Source organism: Vigna unguiculata, chromosome 4 (assembly GCF_004118075.2).
Source record: "Vigna unguiculata cultivar IT97K-499-35 chromosome 4, ASM411807v1, whole genome shotgun sequence".
NCBI classification, from domain to species: domain Eukaryota; kingdom Viridiplantae; phylum Streptophyta; class Magnoliopsida; order Fabales; family Fabaceae; genus Vigna; species Vigna unguiculata.
Genome location: NC_040282.1, coordinates 39,039,896 through 39,056,461, shown reverse-complemented (window position 1 = coordinate 39,056,461; position 16,566 = coordinate 39,039,896). Strand labels below are relative to the sequence as shown.

At 32.1% G+C, this 16,566-nt stretch overlaps 2 protein-coding genes across 7 annotated transcripts; one reads left to right on the top strand and one right to left on the bottom strand.

Moving 5' to 3' along the window:
• Window positions 1-603: 603 nt before the first annotated feature.
• Window positions 604-6,584, top strand: LOC114181704. 6 transcript variants are annotated; one of them, XM_028068233.1, is made up of 17 exons: window positions 604-1,246; window positions 1,500-1,586; window positions 1,888-2,026; window positions 2,437-2,518; window positions 2,900-2,947; window positions 3,263-3,360; window positions 3,466-3,544; window positions 3,658-3,720; window positions 3,821-3,871; window positions 4,137-4,195; window positions 5,010-5,088; window positions 5,261-5,317; window positions 5,394-5,447; window positions 5,589-5,654; window positions 5,755-5,796; window positions 5,995-6,096; window positions 6,262-6,584. In XM_028068233.1, the coding sequence occupies exons 1-17, from the start codon at window positions 1,066-1,068 to the stop codon at window positions 6,274-6,276; spliced, it is 1,302 nt and encodes a 433-aa protein (XP_027924034.1). In that variant the 5' UTR covers window positions 604-1,065; the 3' UTR covers window positions 6,277-6,584. The 6 variants fall into 6 exon arrangements, with proteins under 6 accessions (XP_027924034.1, XP_027924030.1, XP_027924033.1 ...); XM_028068229.1 differs by having other exon boundaries at window positions 2,440-2,518; window positions 5,995-6,584; XM_028068232.1 differs by having other exon boundaries at window positions 5,264-5,305; window positions 5,995-6,584.
• A 1,320-nt stretch (window positions 6,585-7,904) lies between these two features.
• Window positions 7,905-15,654, bottom strand: LOC114182511 (LRR receptor-like serine/threonine-protein kinase ERL1). Its single transcript, XM_028069395.1, has 27 exons — window positions 15,351-15,654; window positions 13,618-13,756; window positions 13,448-13,519; window positions 13,276-13,347; window positions 13,085-13,156; window positions 12,926-12,997; window positions 12,701-12,772; window positions 12,470-12,541; window positions 12,275-12,346; window positions 12,120-12,188; window positions 11,894-11,965; window positions 11,717-11,788; window positions 11,570-11,641; window positions 11,421-11,492; window positions 11,261-11,332; window positions 11,079-11,150; window positions 10,908-10,979; window positions 10,760-10,831; window positions 10,595-10,666; window positions 10,424-10,495; window positions 10,260-10,331; window positions 10,085-10,156; window positions 9,936-10,009; window positions 9,706-9,837; window positions 9,287-9,625; window positions 8,823-9,193; window positions 7,905-8,603 (listed from the first exon to the last, which is right to left on the bottom strand). Exons 1-27 carry the CDS (start codon window positions 15,466-15,468, stop codon window positions 8,244-8,246), a joined length of 2,970 nt encoding a protein of 989 aa, XP_027925196.1. The 5' UTR covers window positions 15,469-15,654; the 3' UTR covers window positions 7,905-8,243.
• Window positions 15,655-16,566: the final 912 nt, after the last annotated feature.

Below are 16,566 nucleotides of genomic sequence, written 5' to 3'. Positions count from 1 at the left end.
GAAAAATGTATCTTAGGATTTATTTTATAAGTTAAAAAAAAATTAAACTAATACCAGAATTAATTTCATGATTATACGTTGAATAATAAAATAGTTTTACATTTATGATCAATAAACAACAACAACTTACAGCTATGATTTTGTATATTCAATAGTTATGATTATAATATCAAACTGTTTTACACTTTCATGGTATAACTTATTGTTTTCAATATATGGATAACCACCTTAAAATATCATGACAGAATTAAAACCAATTAACTGGAATCAATTTCCAAGAATCAAACAATAAATAAAAGATTGAACCTGAAAATTTTGACATTAGTTTATAAACACAAATATTATATATTTTTAGCTTCTATGATTTTTTCGAAATTAAAGTATACTATAAGAAAAGAATTTAATTTATGTAGTCTCATAATTTATCTTTTTTTTTTTGAATAAAAATTTAGCATATCTTACATCATCTTGTTGATGGAATGGTGTGAGATGATGTGTAAAATTCAAAATTGGCAATGTTGGTTCAATCTTAGGCGCCATATATATAAAAGCAAAACCAACAACCCAACGACGTTTCTTCAACTATTTTTCTTTCTTCTTCTTCTCTTCTCTTTCTTTCGCCATTCCCTTCTCTCACCAACCAAATCTTCGCCATTTTCTTCTTCCTCATTCCCCCATCAATGGAACAACACTAACAACCAAACAAAACTTCCAAACTCTAATTTAACTGCTTCAATTCCTAACTTTCTCTCTCGTTTCCGGGAAAATCGACCAACCCCGAATTTTCCCAGAAACGAGAGAGGAGGTGACGGGATTGCGGCCAAAAATATCATTTTTCAATCCTTCATTTGGAGATCACTGTTTCGTAGCTTCTGTTGGCCGTGTTCCGAGTCAGACCAGGGAGTCCCACGTTGGGGAATCGTTGAAATTTCAAAAAACTTGCTTCAGAATCTGAATTGGCTATGAACTTAGTGCGCGTGCATTGATCACAGCTCATTAGGCTCTGGGGAGAGAAAACAGAGAGAGAGATAGAGAGAGAGAGAGAGAAAGAGAGAGAAAGGTGTCATGGATGAAGAGTTCGAGAAAATCGAGGTTGAATACGCTCCTCTTTCCGAGGGACAGGAGATTGACATTGAATACGAGTTCGACGCGCCTCAGTTCTTCGCTTTCACGCGTCGAGAGACGGCTTGGGACGCTTCCGAAGCAGAGCAGTGGTTTGAATACGCCACGAGCTACCCACCTTCACGTAAGACTTTCACGAAAATCAAACAACGCTGTTATCTTTTGTCGTGTTTGGCGAAATGGGTTGAGTTTGTTTTTTCTTCTGTCTGAAGTTGATGAATCGTTGGATGAGTTTAATTCTCGTCTTAATGTTCAAGCTGTAATTTACTATGCATGGCGATATTTGATTGATCGTTGCATTAAGATTGAATGCTTCTCAAAATGAAAAAAGGGTTTTGATTGTTTTTTTTTCTTTTTTTCCTTTGCTTTGTGTGTAGCGTTTCTCTTGAAGACGAAGCGGGGAAACTGTGTTAGTAGCACGGAGAAGGAACATGTTTCAGATGTTGATGATGATAATAGCACAGGTAATGGTTTCATGCGTTCTACATTGTTGTTAAAATGACACAATGTTTAGATGCTTATTGTTTGCCTTGTGATTCAGGGATTCAATGTTGCTCAAAATGATTATCTTAAGATTTTGCATTTCGAATATATGAATTTGCTCAAAATGAATATTAGAACTTCTTGTTGATGTTTTTTTTGTTAAAATGGTCCCTTTCTTGTAGCATGAGATTGTTCAGTTTTCCAAATTCAGCTGCGTGTATGAAATCTGAGAAGAAATTGTGTAGTTTTGAAAGCTGATTACATGTTTATTCTTTTAACAAGATACGTCAAGTGGGAAAACAAAGCCTCTCAGAAAGTCAAGTCCATGTAAAGGAAAAGATTTCTCTTTTATGAAACCAACAGCAAGTAATTTGGCCAAGAAGAAGAACGTTTTAGAAGTTCGGAGCCCTGAGTCCATCAGGTATCAGTTATTTCTCACCTCCTGATTTTCATGCTGATGATGAACAATGTCATCTTTTGTGTTCAATCACAATTTTTTGAGTTTAACTTCTTCTATGCATGAAGTAATTTTTTACATTGATAGTCTTATTATATATGACAGTTTATGAATGAATGACACTATAAGAACATTCACATTGTTATGGATTCTCTGGTCATTTCTCTCATAAAAACTTGATTATTGATTGTTCATTCTATTGCTGTGTTAGATCTTACAAGCTATATTGATGTCATTCTCTGGCATTTTATCATATCAATATGAATAATATAACAAGACATTTCTTTGTTATGTCTTTTCCCTGGTGAAAATTTGTTTTATCCATTTCTTATTACTTTCCTTTGTTGTTAATCTCTTTTGCCATCTAATCTCAGCAGGTTTCAGAGACCGAATTCTTCTCCCACAGATAGCGCATTAACCAAAAGGCAAAAGCTAGAAGCTGGTTACTTGCGCAAGGTATGACATAGTTTATATTATAAACTTTCTTTCTCAAGTTTTTGAGTCTTAACTTTAGCTTAATACAATTTGGTAGTACTTACAATTAATGCATCTCTTTCTCTCAATTCTCACAATACCTTAATGTCATGTTGCAATCTACTTTTTCATTTTCAACTAAGAAAACTGAGCAATTGTCTTCTTTTATCTTTTGCACAGGAGTATATGTTCTTATCTTAGATTGCATTCTTTCTGGAAATTAAACATTAGGGATATACAATGTTTTTAATCTGGATTAGTCTCCATGAAAAACTGATATTTAGCAAATATGTGCTTTGCATTTTTTTTAAATGTGTTTACAGTTAATATTGCTTCAGTTTGATTTTTTGTTATTCATGACAGGTTGCCCGTTTGAAGCATCAAATTCGCTTTACACATAAGACTGAGGAGGTAATGAATCATCTTTTTATGGACTATGATCCATCAAATTCACTCTATCTGTTTCTAGGCACTGCACCTCTAAAGAGAGTAGAAACAAATGCCAGATGAATAGACATAGAAAGAGTAAACGATTGGAGAAACACAGAGTCACTAACACGTAGTCCCTTTCAAATGATGTTAACACCAATTTAACAAAAGGAAACATAGACTCCTTTTAAATAAAATGGTTGAGAAAAAAAAATCACATTGAATAAACCTTTCAAATATTGGAAAATTTGAAAACTATTACATGAACCATATAACCCTTTTTGGATTATGATGCAGGTTGATCACCCTGTTCCCAATTCAGCATCTAAAACAAATGTTACCATTGCTAAAGAACCAAATTTGGTGACAGCCCTTAGGGCACATAGACAGAACAAGTATATCAACTACTTCTCTAGTTATATTGAACATCATGGTTTTGTTACATTTTAGTAATAAACCATATCCAGCATGATAAATTGTTGTGTTGTGCATTTTGATAGGTGTAAAACCAGTGGTGAATCAGGTGGACCTACACAATCAAGTTCTCAGGAGTCTAAAGCAAAACCCTTGAATAAAAAAGTAAGTGCTTTTTATCAGTTTGTACTTAGCGAAGAAACTAATTAGCACTCAATCATACAGCATGTAAATGCATACTTTTGATAATATAATAATTAACTTTTTGGATATGGCAGATTTTGGAGGGTCCTGCACAAACATCGTCTAAGATGAAAACATCACGACCAACTCAATGTCAAGTAATTAATAACTTTTTCTGTCACAATGTTTCTTTTCTTGTGCATCAAACTCTATGTAGTGAGTTAGTACTTATTATGTTTTTTGACTTTTGTTTTTCAGGAGTTCCACTTGAGAACATCAGAGAGGGCAATGCAAAACACATCTAATAATGTTAGTTACTTAAATTTGCTTTATTTGTTGATGTTCTTGTTGTGTATTAAGAATTGTTTGCTTCTGTTTCTGTTTATTTAAAGTAAAATTATTTAGTTTTGTATTTCCAAGCTGTCATATTCTCCTTTCTGATAAGATATTTTTAAACATATTTTATTCAATGAACTTCTTATAATTTTAAATAAATTTTATATATTAAAAATGTTTTGGAAAATATGTTATTAGTGCTCTGTTAATTCATAACTTTATATGATTTTCATTTTAGGGGCGAAGAAGTCTGAAATGCAATTCTATCTCAAATACCGAAACAGGGAATCTCAGAAGGTATGAAAATATAATACTGTATGGAGACATATGTTTTGTTTGCAGTTTTTATTTTTTGTAATGTGGTTTTAAAATAACTTACATTTTTCTTTCAAAACTTAAAAGAAAAATATTTATTATCGAAATACTTTTTGTGGTTTGCTTTAGTTTTCAAAAATACTAACATAATCAATGCGAGTTTTAGTATTTTTAATTAATGTTTTGGTTTTTATTTCACTTTAAATAGACTCCATTAAATTATATTACTTTTAAACAGTTGTTATATTTTATAAATTTTGCTTCACAATTTGTAAATATTTAAACTTTTATAATATTTTACTTACCCTTCGGTTTTTTGTAACTTAAAAAATTAATTTGGGTTTGTGTTGTTGTTATGACTAATAGTAACTTAAAATATTGTATTTCATTATTAAGATTTAGTGTTTTGTATAACACCCAAATTTTTAATTTTAAGATTTTCATTATTTTATATCAATTCGCATTTAATATAAGTTTCATATAAACTATTAGTATGTATTGGAGAAACTTATTTATTAATCATTATTTAAAAGTAATTAGAAAAAATTAATAAAAATTTTCAGTAAAAATCACATAGAAATATACTGATAAATATTTAGACTGTCTTAATAAGCATTTTTATTTCTGAGGCTTTAATTACTCCAAAGACAAAGACAATAGTTAATAAAATAATGTGATATAAAAATATTTTTGTTAATAATTATATAAGTGGGATCAGTAATGAATGATTCCATTAATGTATCTTTTGAGTGCATATAAATAAGCAATTTTTTTGGAATGTTCTCTTCCCTCACAGGACACACTCTGGTACTGTGGGATCAGTGCAGGAAAAATGTAGAACCAGTAACAAACTTCGAGGTAGCTCTGATGTTAAGGTAAGCAAATTCTCCATCCAATTTTTTAATATAACTAAAAAAATCATATTAACTAAAAATAATTAATAATATTTTAAAAATGGGATACTAAAATAGGATGAAATTAATTTAGATTTTTATATTTGAAACATAGAAGAGTGTTATTAACTGATGTTTGTGGTGCTTGTTGAAGAAGCTCTCAAGTAAAAGTGAAAGAGGTGTCTTCCGAAATATTAAAGTATATCCATTGGTAATTCGTTTTGCTCTTGTGTTTCTTTTCTGAGTTTACCATGTTTTTATATTGTAATTCAATTTTTCATTCATAGGAGCTAAACGACCAGGATTCTACAAATGAACCACCCTCTGAATTGTTTAGCAAGGTACTAAAACTTGTTCATTTTCTTATCAAATAATCTGTTCTAAGGTTCACATTTTATGCATAATTCAATGCTTATAATGATTCATGTTTGCATAAAGACACAAATATTGGTTTTTAATCTTGGGGCCGAATCAATTTGCAGCTCACACTGGCTTCTGAGGTGGAACAAACGGCAAAATCATCATCAAAGAAGCAGACAATGTCCAAGGTTTATCTCTCTTACCATATTCTTATGACACAAACTAAGATTGTTTGTGAATATAGCATCCTACTAAAGCATGGATATTCCTATTATTATTCTATTGAAGGGCTCGAAGGAGAATAGACATGGATCCTTTCAAGATAACGAGGTATGGTAATGTAGATTCTTTCAAAGCTTTTTTCACATTCATTCATGTTTCACACTTGACAGCATAAAAATCTATATGCAGAGAAGATGTTTGAAAAAACACCTCTGCAGAACATGATGTAATGAATTATTGAAATAATCTATTTTTCACAATTACTCATATGCAAGTCTTGTTTTATACTTGACATTTAACATCTAGAGAATGAAAGTGGTGAAAGAAGGAATGCAGAGATCATGTGTGAAGCAGTATCAACGTGTGAATGAAATGAGGTCCCTCATCTCAAAGCAGACCTGTATGCTGGCAAGTAGACACAATTCCAAATCTAATCTGTTTTTTTGAGGTTGTTTTATGTTTATAATGATGGCATCATTATGGGAACTTAACTTAGAAGTACTAAAGTTGCAGCAACTTGTTGTTTTTGACTCAGGAAATATGATTCTAATAGAAAATATAGTGGTGTTTCAGATTGGTGCTCGTTAGTGTAGAACATTTGGTTAAAATTCCACAAAATGCTACTCTGAATGACAGGAAGTTCAGCAATAAGAAACACTGGAAACCAACGAAGGGGCATTGTTTGGTGATATGTGGAAACAAAGGATTGGTTAGGGAGGAAGTTACAAGATAAAACCTAATGCACTTATGTATGTATTGAACAACATAGCATTATACTTTGAAGATTCTTCAAAGACACAAATGAAATGTGGTACAGTTGAGGCGTAAAAATAGAATAATACTATACTTGTAAATTGTTGCTTGTTTCCACTACAGTTTACCTGCTTTTTGTAAGTTCAAAGCATTTGAGATTTTTTCAGATTCATTTTCTTTGACAAGCTTCAACCAGTAGTATTGCGTTTACTTATACACTAACTCTCAATACTCATTTGTTACTTTTACAGAAATTATAATATTTTAAATTAAAATAATAAATACTGTTATGCCGCTCTATATTGTAATGTTTAACATTTATTCAAAATTGAAATAAAACTTGGAATAATATGAAAACACCTAACTTGTTTGGTTATTGACTTCCACTATTGTATGGAAAATTGTTAAGTTTTTCTATACTTTCAATATAAAGCATAATTTAGGTTATTCAATATTTAGAGGCTTCAAAATGTAAAATATAAAATTGAAAAATAAAGTTAAATATGAATAGTGAAATTTCAGAAAATTAGAAGAGATCAATCCTATATTCATACAACCAAACAATCCAAATAATACAGTTCTCTGTATATTACATTTAAGTTCAACAATCAACCAATTTAATTAATTAATTAAATATATGTAAATTAAATTTCAATTCATATTGGATTATCAAATTAAGATTCAATTAATTCATTATTTGAATTTTAATTTGAGAAACATATTATCACAGAAAGAAAAATAGAAATTGAGAAAAAGAAGAAAAGAAGAAAAAAATTAATCGAAGAATGATTAGTGTAAAAGTCAATTTATGTTGTTTAATGTTGATTTCGTGAGAGATTTAGTTATCAATTACAAAATAATTAAAACACAATAAAAGAATAATAGAAGAATATGAAAAGATTAAAATATATAGAAAAAAAAACTATGATTGAAAATTGTGCAATTGATTTTTATATGTAGTTTTGACCAGAATTAGGTCTCCCATAAGCTTTGAACCTAAATTCTAATTTTGCAAACTCAAGAAATTATAGACCTAATCTGAGCTCTAATCAACTTTAGAAGTCATTAAAAATTTGTAAGCTAAAACAAACAAAATCACGGTAGGATTCTCTTTACAAATTTTCAATAAATATATCAAAATTTTTAAAAATAAAAAAAAAAATCCAAATCCAACAAATCAGACACCTAAAAGTGTAGAATCAATGTAATTGAAATAAGACAAAAATAATGTTTCCAAAAAATTTATGAGAGTAAATATGAGATGAACTAAAAATACAAAGTTAACACAATTATTATTAATAAAAAATGAATTAAAACTAAAATTTAGACAAAAGTACCATCACTATACGATAAAACTACAAATATGTATATAAATATATACTAACAGTATATTTTCAATGTTAAACAGAGGATCACACCAAGAAATCCAGTAAAAGTTCTAGACTCGTGTATGACACCCGAATACAAGACAAGAAGAGTTTAATATCGAAAATTCACAAAAGATTATCATTCTAAAGTTTTCTTGAGCATACAAAGGAATATAGTAGTAATTCAGTTGATGTAATTCAGTTCACAAACTGTCTGAAGGAAAGGAACCATTGAGTGACTACTACTCTAAAGACTAAATACTTCTACAAAATACAGTTCTATATATAAGCCCTATTCTCTTTACTGTTAAATGTTTAAGACTTGATAGTCTCAAAAACTATAACAATCCAATGGTTTCAGGGGAAATTATCAAATAATTTCCAAAAAGATTGGAGTTCTTTCAGCACCCTCTTCACCCCAACCTTTGGCTTCGCCTATAGGCTGTTATTTGATACAACATTCTCAAAGCGAACAAACCATTGATCATTAGAGCATTTCTGAGATTGTAACCGTTCCATTTGTGGGGGATGGAGGTTGTTACCCTTTTGAATCAAAAATTGTGCATAATCAATGGTCTTTGAAGGAGGGGCAAAGATGCTGCTGGGAGGTGCTGGGAGTAGTGATGCCAAAACCCTGGCAACCTCATGCATAGTTGGCCTCTCAGAAGGGTTTCCTTTTGTGCAGAGAAGAGCAAGCTGAAAGGTCTTCTTTACATGGGTCAGATCCATGCAGGTAATAGACACCTCAGGATCCACAGTCTCCATTATAGTGTTGTTATCTGCCTTGGATAATATCTGCAAGCCATGTTCCACACAACATTATTCCCAGCTTCAACATTTCATATCTCAAATCATGTATGAGTTCTTTTGCATACACAAATGTGTTTGGTTTAGCTTTGGATGACAACAAAGCCTTGTTGAAGTAGAAGAGGTTGTTATAGTGTTGTTACAGACACTATTCTGCTTGATTAAAGACAGAACTATTAGAAGAAAAAAAATGCAGAAAACACTTACCAAGTGATGCAGGTTGGAATCATTGTCCACTGCTTTCTTCCCTGTTAATAGCTCAAGTAGAACAATACCAAAGCTATACACGTCAGATTTTTCATTCAACCTAGAACTCCTGGCATACTCAGGGTCAATATAGCCTATTGTCCCAACCACAGATGTTGATGCATGTGTTCTTGTAGTTGACAAACATTTGGCAATGCCAAAATCAGAGAGACGAGCTTCAAAGTTCTCATCTATCAGAATATTTGAGGACTTGATATCCCTGTGAATGATTCTAGGATTGCAGTCATGATGGAGGTAAGCAAGTCCTTCAGAAGCTCCCACAGCAATCCTCAACCGTGCTTCCCAATCAAGTTTTACCTTTTTCAAGGGACCTGTTAGAAAAGAAAGGTAAGCAACAAGAACAATCTTAAGCCACCTTCATACATATTTACCTTAAAATAAGGTTCTAGTGTAAGTAAATATACCATGTAGAAGATCCCAGAGAGAGCCATTCTCCATATAGTCATAGAAGAGAAGATTTCCATTAGGAGTTAGAGCATAACCATGCAAAGTGACAAGATTCCTGTGTCTGATGCTACCAATAGTTTCAAGTTCTGTCTCAAACTCCCTTGAGTTGTGTTGATGCTGGTTGTATAGTCGTTTAATTGCAATTGGCCGGGAATTCTTCAAAACACACTTGTACACTGTACCTGAGGCACCATATCCTACAATATACTTCTCACTGAGATTCTCAGTAACTCTCATGATATCATCAAAGGTGTGGATGGCCAGGCCCATATGAAGAATTACAAGTTTTGGTGGCCCTGAAGAGAAGGAAGAAAAAGAGAAAAACAAATGAGAATTTCTAACATAACAATACTAGACAGTATCATGTTGAACATACCTTGTTCAGTTCCACTGGATCCTTTAATCAACTCTATGGATTGGCTTGATCTGTAGAGAGCAACAGTTACCATCGCCAATAATATGATGGTACCAACTATGAGACAAACAACTGCAGCCCTTGAGAAAACCACTGAACAAAGAAGTACAAAATAATTGTAACTATGTATAGATATAATCATCATACATATAATTGTAACTATCAAGTCATCTAAGATGGATATCACACACCTCTGGATTTTGGTACGTAAGGATCACATATGGATCCTAACCAATTTCCGCATAACAATGGATTTCCAATGAAGCTGCAACATATCATATTACAAGTCATTGATAAATGAATTAAGAAGCCAAGAATATCCTACAGTTTCCTTCAATACCTGTCAGCTGAAAACCGTGAGAAGTTCTTCATTAGAGGAATGACCCCGGATAAGTTATTATATGAGACATTCCTAACAAATAAAATAAAGCATTTAGACCAACTACTCAGACGCAACACAAATCTGTAGAAAATAATCAGAAAGGAGGCAATGGCTAGCTGCTAGGAATACACACAGGGAGTTAAGACTTAAGCAATTTGTAAGCTGATCTGGAATCTTCCCACGCAAATCATTGTTGTTTAAAATCCTATTAGAATTACAGAGAAACGAATAGCATGTTATTTAGAATATGAGTAGTTTCAAAATATCAACTAGGAAATACATCATTGCTTAACATACAGAGACACTAGATTCTGCAGCTGACCAATTTCTGGAGGTATACTACCCAACAGAAGGTTGAATGAGATGTCACTGAAGGAAAAAAAAAAAAAAACTTATAAAACCATAGAAACAAATAATATAATGGGAATCAAGTGAAATTTAACCTTTACAAAGTTTAACAAAACTCACATAATTTGTATGCTTCTAAGATTCCCAAATTCAGCAGGCAAGGGACCCTGAAGACTATTATGGCTTAAGTTCCTATATACAATGTGAAAATATCACAGCTACATTAGCAAGTGAAACACAAAGTATAAGGTAGATCAAATTGTTTAGAAGCAGCATTTGCCTTACAAAGTTAGAAGATGCTCAAGATAACCAACAGACCCTGGAACATGCCCTGAAAAATTATTGCTAGATAGATCTCTAAAACATGAAAAGAAAAAAAGAATCAGCATATGTAGCAATTTTGTTAGGTTAGATATAGTTTCATGGAACTTACAACGTATCAAGATTTATTATATGGCCTAATTCAACAGGTATGCTCCCTTTGAAGTTGTTTGCAGAAAGGTTTCTGGCAATCCAACAAAAGTTTCTCATCATATTAATAAATTGAGAAGTAATCCACTACAAAAGAATGAAAGAAGTCTAAACGCAGTAAGATGAAACATACAAGTAAGTCAAGCTCTGGAGGCTGCTAAAGCTCAAAGGAATTGAACCACTTAAATGATTTCCATGCACATTACTGCAGAAGTAAACAAATGATTGGACAATATTCCAAGCTAAGGTAATGAAAAAATAAACAATGTTCAAAAGCATTCCACAAAATTTCAAACTAGAGCTCAGAATTCTTACAACTTATTCAAGGCCGTACAGGAGCTAATGTTAAGTGGAATAGATCCTTCAAGATGATTATTGGCAAGATTCCTGGATGACATTAACTGATGCAAATTAACACACCACCAAATTGAGAAATGCAATAATAATAATAATAAGGCAGAAAGATCTAACTCACAATTCAAACAAGTGTTCGAGCTTCCCAAGTTCATCCGGAATTTGGCCAACTAGTTGATTGTCATTCAATTGCCTGTAAAAACAACTCTTCTTTTAACTTCATGAAAAAAGCAGGACACAATGAAGACAATAAATTGGAGATCAACTCACAGGTAGCTAAGTCTTGACATATTGCCAAGTTCTGGAGGTATTGGTCCAGTAATCATGTTTCCATGAAGGTACCTAAATTATGGAAGAAAAAAACTGAGACAAATCATTACTAATAGAAGTTATTACTCTGTGTGTGATTATACTTACAGCTTGCCAGTAAAAGACAGATTGCCTAGTATGGGAGGGATGGGTCCTATCAGCTCATTTTCACTCAAATCCCTGCCACAATGTGATAGTACACGTTATACACGATTCATCAGTGAACCAAAATTATTTTCAGAAACGTAAAATCAAACAACATATGTTCAGTATTAGTATACTTACAAAATGGCAAGGGCTTGCATTAAACCAATGACTTCCGGAATCTTACCAGTTAGTCTATTTCCTTGAAGTGACCTGGGAAGAAAAGTCACAACGATTCATGCATTATATACAATTCAAGGATACAAGATGATTAAAACAAATCTACAAGCAGGTGATACAAGATATTAAGAACATAATCTGATATCCCAACAAAACAATAGTAACAAGTTCACTGCCATGTACTTACAAAGTAGCTACTTGAAGAAATCCGATATTATAGGGAATCTCCCCAGAAATCTGGTTATATGACAGATCCCTGAAATTCATTCAAAAGGTTAAGTTACAATTTGGACAAAAACGAACTATAATGCAGCAATTAAAAGAACCAGTGATGTAACATACAAGATTTCAAAATTTGTGCAGTTTCCAATGCTGTCAGGTATGGTGCCAGTCAAATTATTGCCTCTCACATCACTGAGAAGTCACGTAAAACACAACAAAATAAAAAACTTAATAAACCAAAGATTAAAAGGATGTTTAGAAGGAAAGAAAGAAAAAAAGAAGAGAAAACTCATTGAAAGGGTTCAAAATACTCACAAATACCATAAACCAGTTAATTGACAGATATCAGGCGACAGAGTTCCACTCAACATGTTTCCCCGCAAGCCGCTATCTCATGGTTATATCACGAACAGTACAAAACCATGTAAGCTTTCGACCATTATTTATAAGATACAGTTGCATAGTATAATAAGATGTAACAAGAAATCTGTAATAGCTGAAAAAATAATTAACATTAAGGTAAAAAAAGATTAAAGAAGAGCTCACAGGTACTGCAGGACTTCATTCCAGTAGAGTAGCCTTGGAATCTCACCAGTGAGTCTATTTCGAGCAAGATCGCTGAAAACATAACCATACAATTGTTAGAACATTGTGAAAAGCTCCAGTCACAGTTATAACATCGTAACATAGCGACTTGTTAACTATCACAAGACTCACATTGGATCATATATTTGATTTCTATACGGCAAAGATGACAAAGAGGGAACTTACAGAGTCTTCAAGTTAGGAATTTGGGTTAATGTTGAAGGGATAGGACCAGTCAACTGATTACTCTTTAAATTCCTGCATTCGCAAGCTCAACTCAGGACTTGTTGTAGAATGATAAAACCAATGTAAAACATTGAATACAAATTCTAATTTCAATCTTACAGGAACACAAGCTGCTTTAGTTTTGATATGGAGAAAGGTATATCACCATATAGCAGATTATCAGACAAATCCCTTCCAATTAAAATGAAGAAGAAAATGTGATCAGCATTTGCATCATGGAAAATTTCAACAATGTGGAAAAACAGCATACAAATAAGTAAACAGAAACAAGACCGTAACATGGTTCATACAGATGAATAAGTGCAGCACAGTTCCCAATTTCATCCGGAATTTGACCGGTTAATTTATTCCCCTGCAGGTCTCTGTCAATGCCAGAAGTGCATGATTCAAGTTAAATGTAAGAAGAAAAAAAAACTAAGAAAGAAAAGAGTGTCATCAAATCAACCAAAAAATGATATTTACATGGATTGCAAGTTTCCTAAGTCACCAATGGTCGGTGATATCTCCCCACCAAGGTTCAAGCTTGACAAGTTTCTTTAGAAACAAGAAGTATTGTAAGTCGTTCAATCTTAGAAAATGTAACTAATCAGAGTGATTAATGCAATTGAAAAGTTCAGAGATAGAAGACTAACAGAGAGATAACAGTAAGGCTGACATTGTCACATAAGACTCCGCTCCAGGAGCAGAAATCGTCACTATGCAAATCATCCCAATCATGCAGAACATCTGCTACATTGCTGAATGAAGCCTTAATCTTCATCAATGCTTGTCCTACATACATTTTCACGTACATGAAAATTCAAGCACAACAAAACCTTATGGATGTAAAATGAATCAGTTATATTCTCTGAACAGTAAGAAAATTGACACACTATTTGACTCTATATGCAACTATCTTCATCTCTCTCCTGCTTTCTGTCTTCTTCATATACTTGTATCTCAAAAATACACAACAAAATCAAAAAGGGACAACTTTTTGTTGCTCCACGTTGAACTTCAAAAGACATTTTCCACAATCAATATAAAGTGACTCACAATCCATTCTTATGTAATTTCCAACATAATATTATGTCAAATTTTCCCATTTAGAGATTGCAATTAGAACATGGCTTAGAAACATTACTTGACTATGAAAATACATTAATTGAAAAAGGGATAAATTAAAAAAAAAGGTTCAAAACATGCTTAATATTCTTCAACATTCATAGGCCCAGTGAGAAATTTAAACTAATGAAAATCAAACAAATAAAGATATAAACACTACAGTAAAAATGTTAAACGATGGATACAACTAGGTTAACCTTGTCCAAGCAAATGAAAAAAAAAAGTGAAAGAGATAAAAGGGACTGGAAAATTAAATGATTATTCTTTACAGATTCAGGTTTGGGTGATTAACTATGAGGACTCGAATTTCTTTTAGTTTGAGTTACTGTTGAAGCTACATAACAAGATATATACAAGGACAGAAATTAATATTTAATATATGCTAACATAAAAGTATATAAACTTAACCAAAAATACAACAATGAAAAATTAAATGCATAATTGAACGCTTGATAATTCTTGTTTAGCTGTTACTTTATGGTATATTAACTTTTTATATTTTTCACCTCAAACTAATGAGATAAAAAAAAAAAAAAAACTTGCCTTTTGCTCAAGAGGCATCAAGAAAAAGAAATGCATTTGTTACATTCAATTGAAAAAGCACTTAATAGATGAACTCACAAAGCACGAGTTTAGTTCTCAAAAGAAACAAAATCGACACATCACAGCAAAAATATACGCCTCAAATCTTTCAACCTAACAAAGTTCTGCTAAGTCGCCAAAAATTAACCAGACACCAATGTAACAGAAGCCATAAGTAAAGCACAGTAAACATGAACAGTGGGGAAAAAACACCAAAAAATTCTCATTCAGCACCAAATCACACAAAAAAAACACTGTTGAAAAAAGAACTGTTCTTTACAATTTAAAACTGTTGCTCCTTTGTATATTTTCTGCAAAGAAGGAATATTTAAAACAAGGTTTAGTTATTTTGTCCTATACTTTTACAATATCCACATTAAAACGACAGATGAAATTATCAGAAGACCATTAATAGAAATAAAATTTAAACCAAACTCCACCAAAAACAAGTGAACTCACTCATCCACCCACTCACTAGTCACTCTGCAATCATTCAAGTCCTCAAGGAAACCCCATGAAAACGACCAAGCTTACATTTTTAACCCTCCAACAAAAACAAAACACGATCCTCGTACACACCCACATGCACGGACGCAAGAGAAACTCTTGTTTTCTCTCTGGGCCATGCAAAGGAAACAAATGAACAAAAGGGGTGTCTAAAGTGAGAGTGCACACACACCTTCGTCACTTAGAGGAGAAGCAAAAGGAGAGAGAAGAAGCAGCAGGAACTCCATTGCCAGGAGAAGCAACAGAAAGTGGTTTCTGAGCTCGGCAAGAAAAGCCAAGACACCTTTCATTGGAAAAGAAGTGAGAGAGATGAAGATGGAAGAGAGTGAAAGTGAGAAAGTATGATGAAGAATGGGTTATGAGTGAGGAAGTCACAGAAGAGGAGGGAGAGTGGTAGAGTAGAGTGCAGGCGTTTGGCGTGAAGTGAAGGGAAAAACATAAATGGGTTTTATGAAGAGAGAGAGAATGAAGAAACATAAATGGTAGCCGTCATTCTAGTCTATCGGACTCTACACACAAAACAATAGCAATGCCATTGCCAATGCCAATGTAGTACTTCTGCTAAATCATACGACAATGCTGTTCCACGCGCTTCTCTTTCACCTTCTCAACCTTCACTCTTCACTCTTCTTTCTCTGTTGCACTGCATTTCCATTTTCTTTTCACCATTTTCAAAGGATAAGTCACCATTTTTGGCTTTTCAAAGAATATAACAACAAGTGACCATTAAAAAACTCACTTTTGTCGTTACATCTCACAGATAAGTTATTATGAGTAAGATATACTGTTTTAAAACTAGTTTTATCACTTTTTTTTTTATTCTAAAAAGTCATAAAAAATAACTTTTAGATATATTCAATTATAAGAGTATAAAAATTATAAATTATGACTTTAGAATAACTAAGCTCTATGCTCTTAAAAAGGTTATATATATTTTTTTAAATATATTTTTAGTACTTATTTATCCTCATTAAATATGAGTTTTAATTTTTGTTCGGTAGTTTCAAATTAACAAAATTTACCACTCACATACTATATGAATTTTCATATTTCGTGAGCATTTGCAGAATTTATATCTAAATTTGTAAGAAACTTCTTTTAAAGTTTCTTATGAAAAACAATAGAAAAAATCAATAATAATGTGGGTGTGTAAACAAAAGTATTGAGCTGGGGTTTATTAATTTAACTATAATTCAAAATTATAAGTTACATTTGCGTGTTTAATATTTTATAACATTTTTTACACTAAATTATTATACAATTAAATATTAACGGGTATTATTCGTATATGTGTGTGGTAAATTGTAAATTTTATTTGGTATGATTCTCGATGTCTTGTATTTTTTATTTTATTTTATTTTTAATAATTTTTATATACCGATGAATGA

Coding starts and splice junctions, on each gene's coding strand:
- LOC114181704 (XM_028068228.1), top strand. CDS start 1,066: ATGGATGAAGAGTTCGAGAAAATCGAGGTTGAATACGCTCCTCTTTCC. Junction 3,721..3,820: donor CACGACCAACTCAATGTCAA/GTAATTAATAAC, acceptor TTTGTTTTTCAG/GAGTTCCACTTGAGAACATC. Junction 3,872..4,136: donor TGCAAAACACATCTAATAAT/GTTAGTTACTTA, acceptor TTTTCATTTTAG/GGGCGAAGAAGTCTGAAATG.
- LOC114182511 (XM_028069395.1), bottom strand. CDS start 15,468: ATGAAAGGTGTCTTGGCTTTTCTTGCCGAGCTCAGAAACCACTTTCTG. Junction 13,348..13,447: donor TTAGGAAACTTGCAATCCAT/GTAAATATCATT, acceptor TGGCATTGACAG/AGACCTGCAGGGGAATAAAT. Junction 12,998..13,084: donor CTAAAGCAGCTTGTGTTCCT/GTAAGATTGAAA, acceptor TTGCGAATGCAG/GAATTTAAAGAGTAATCAGT.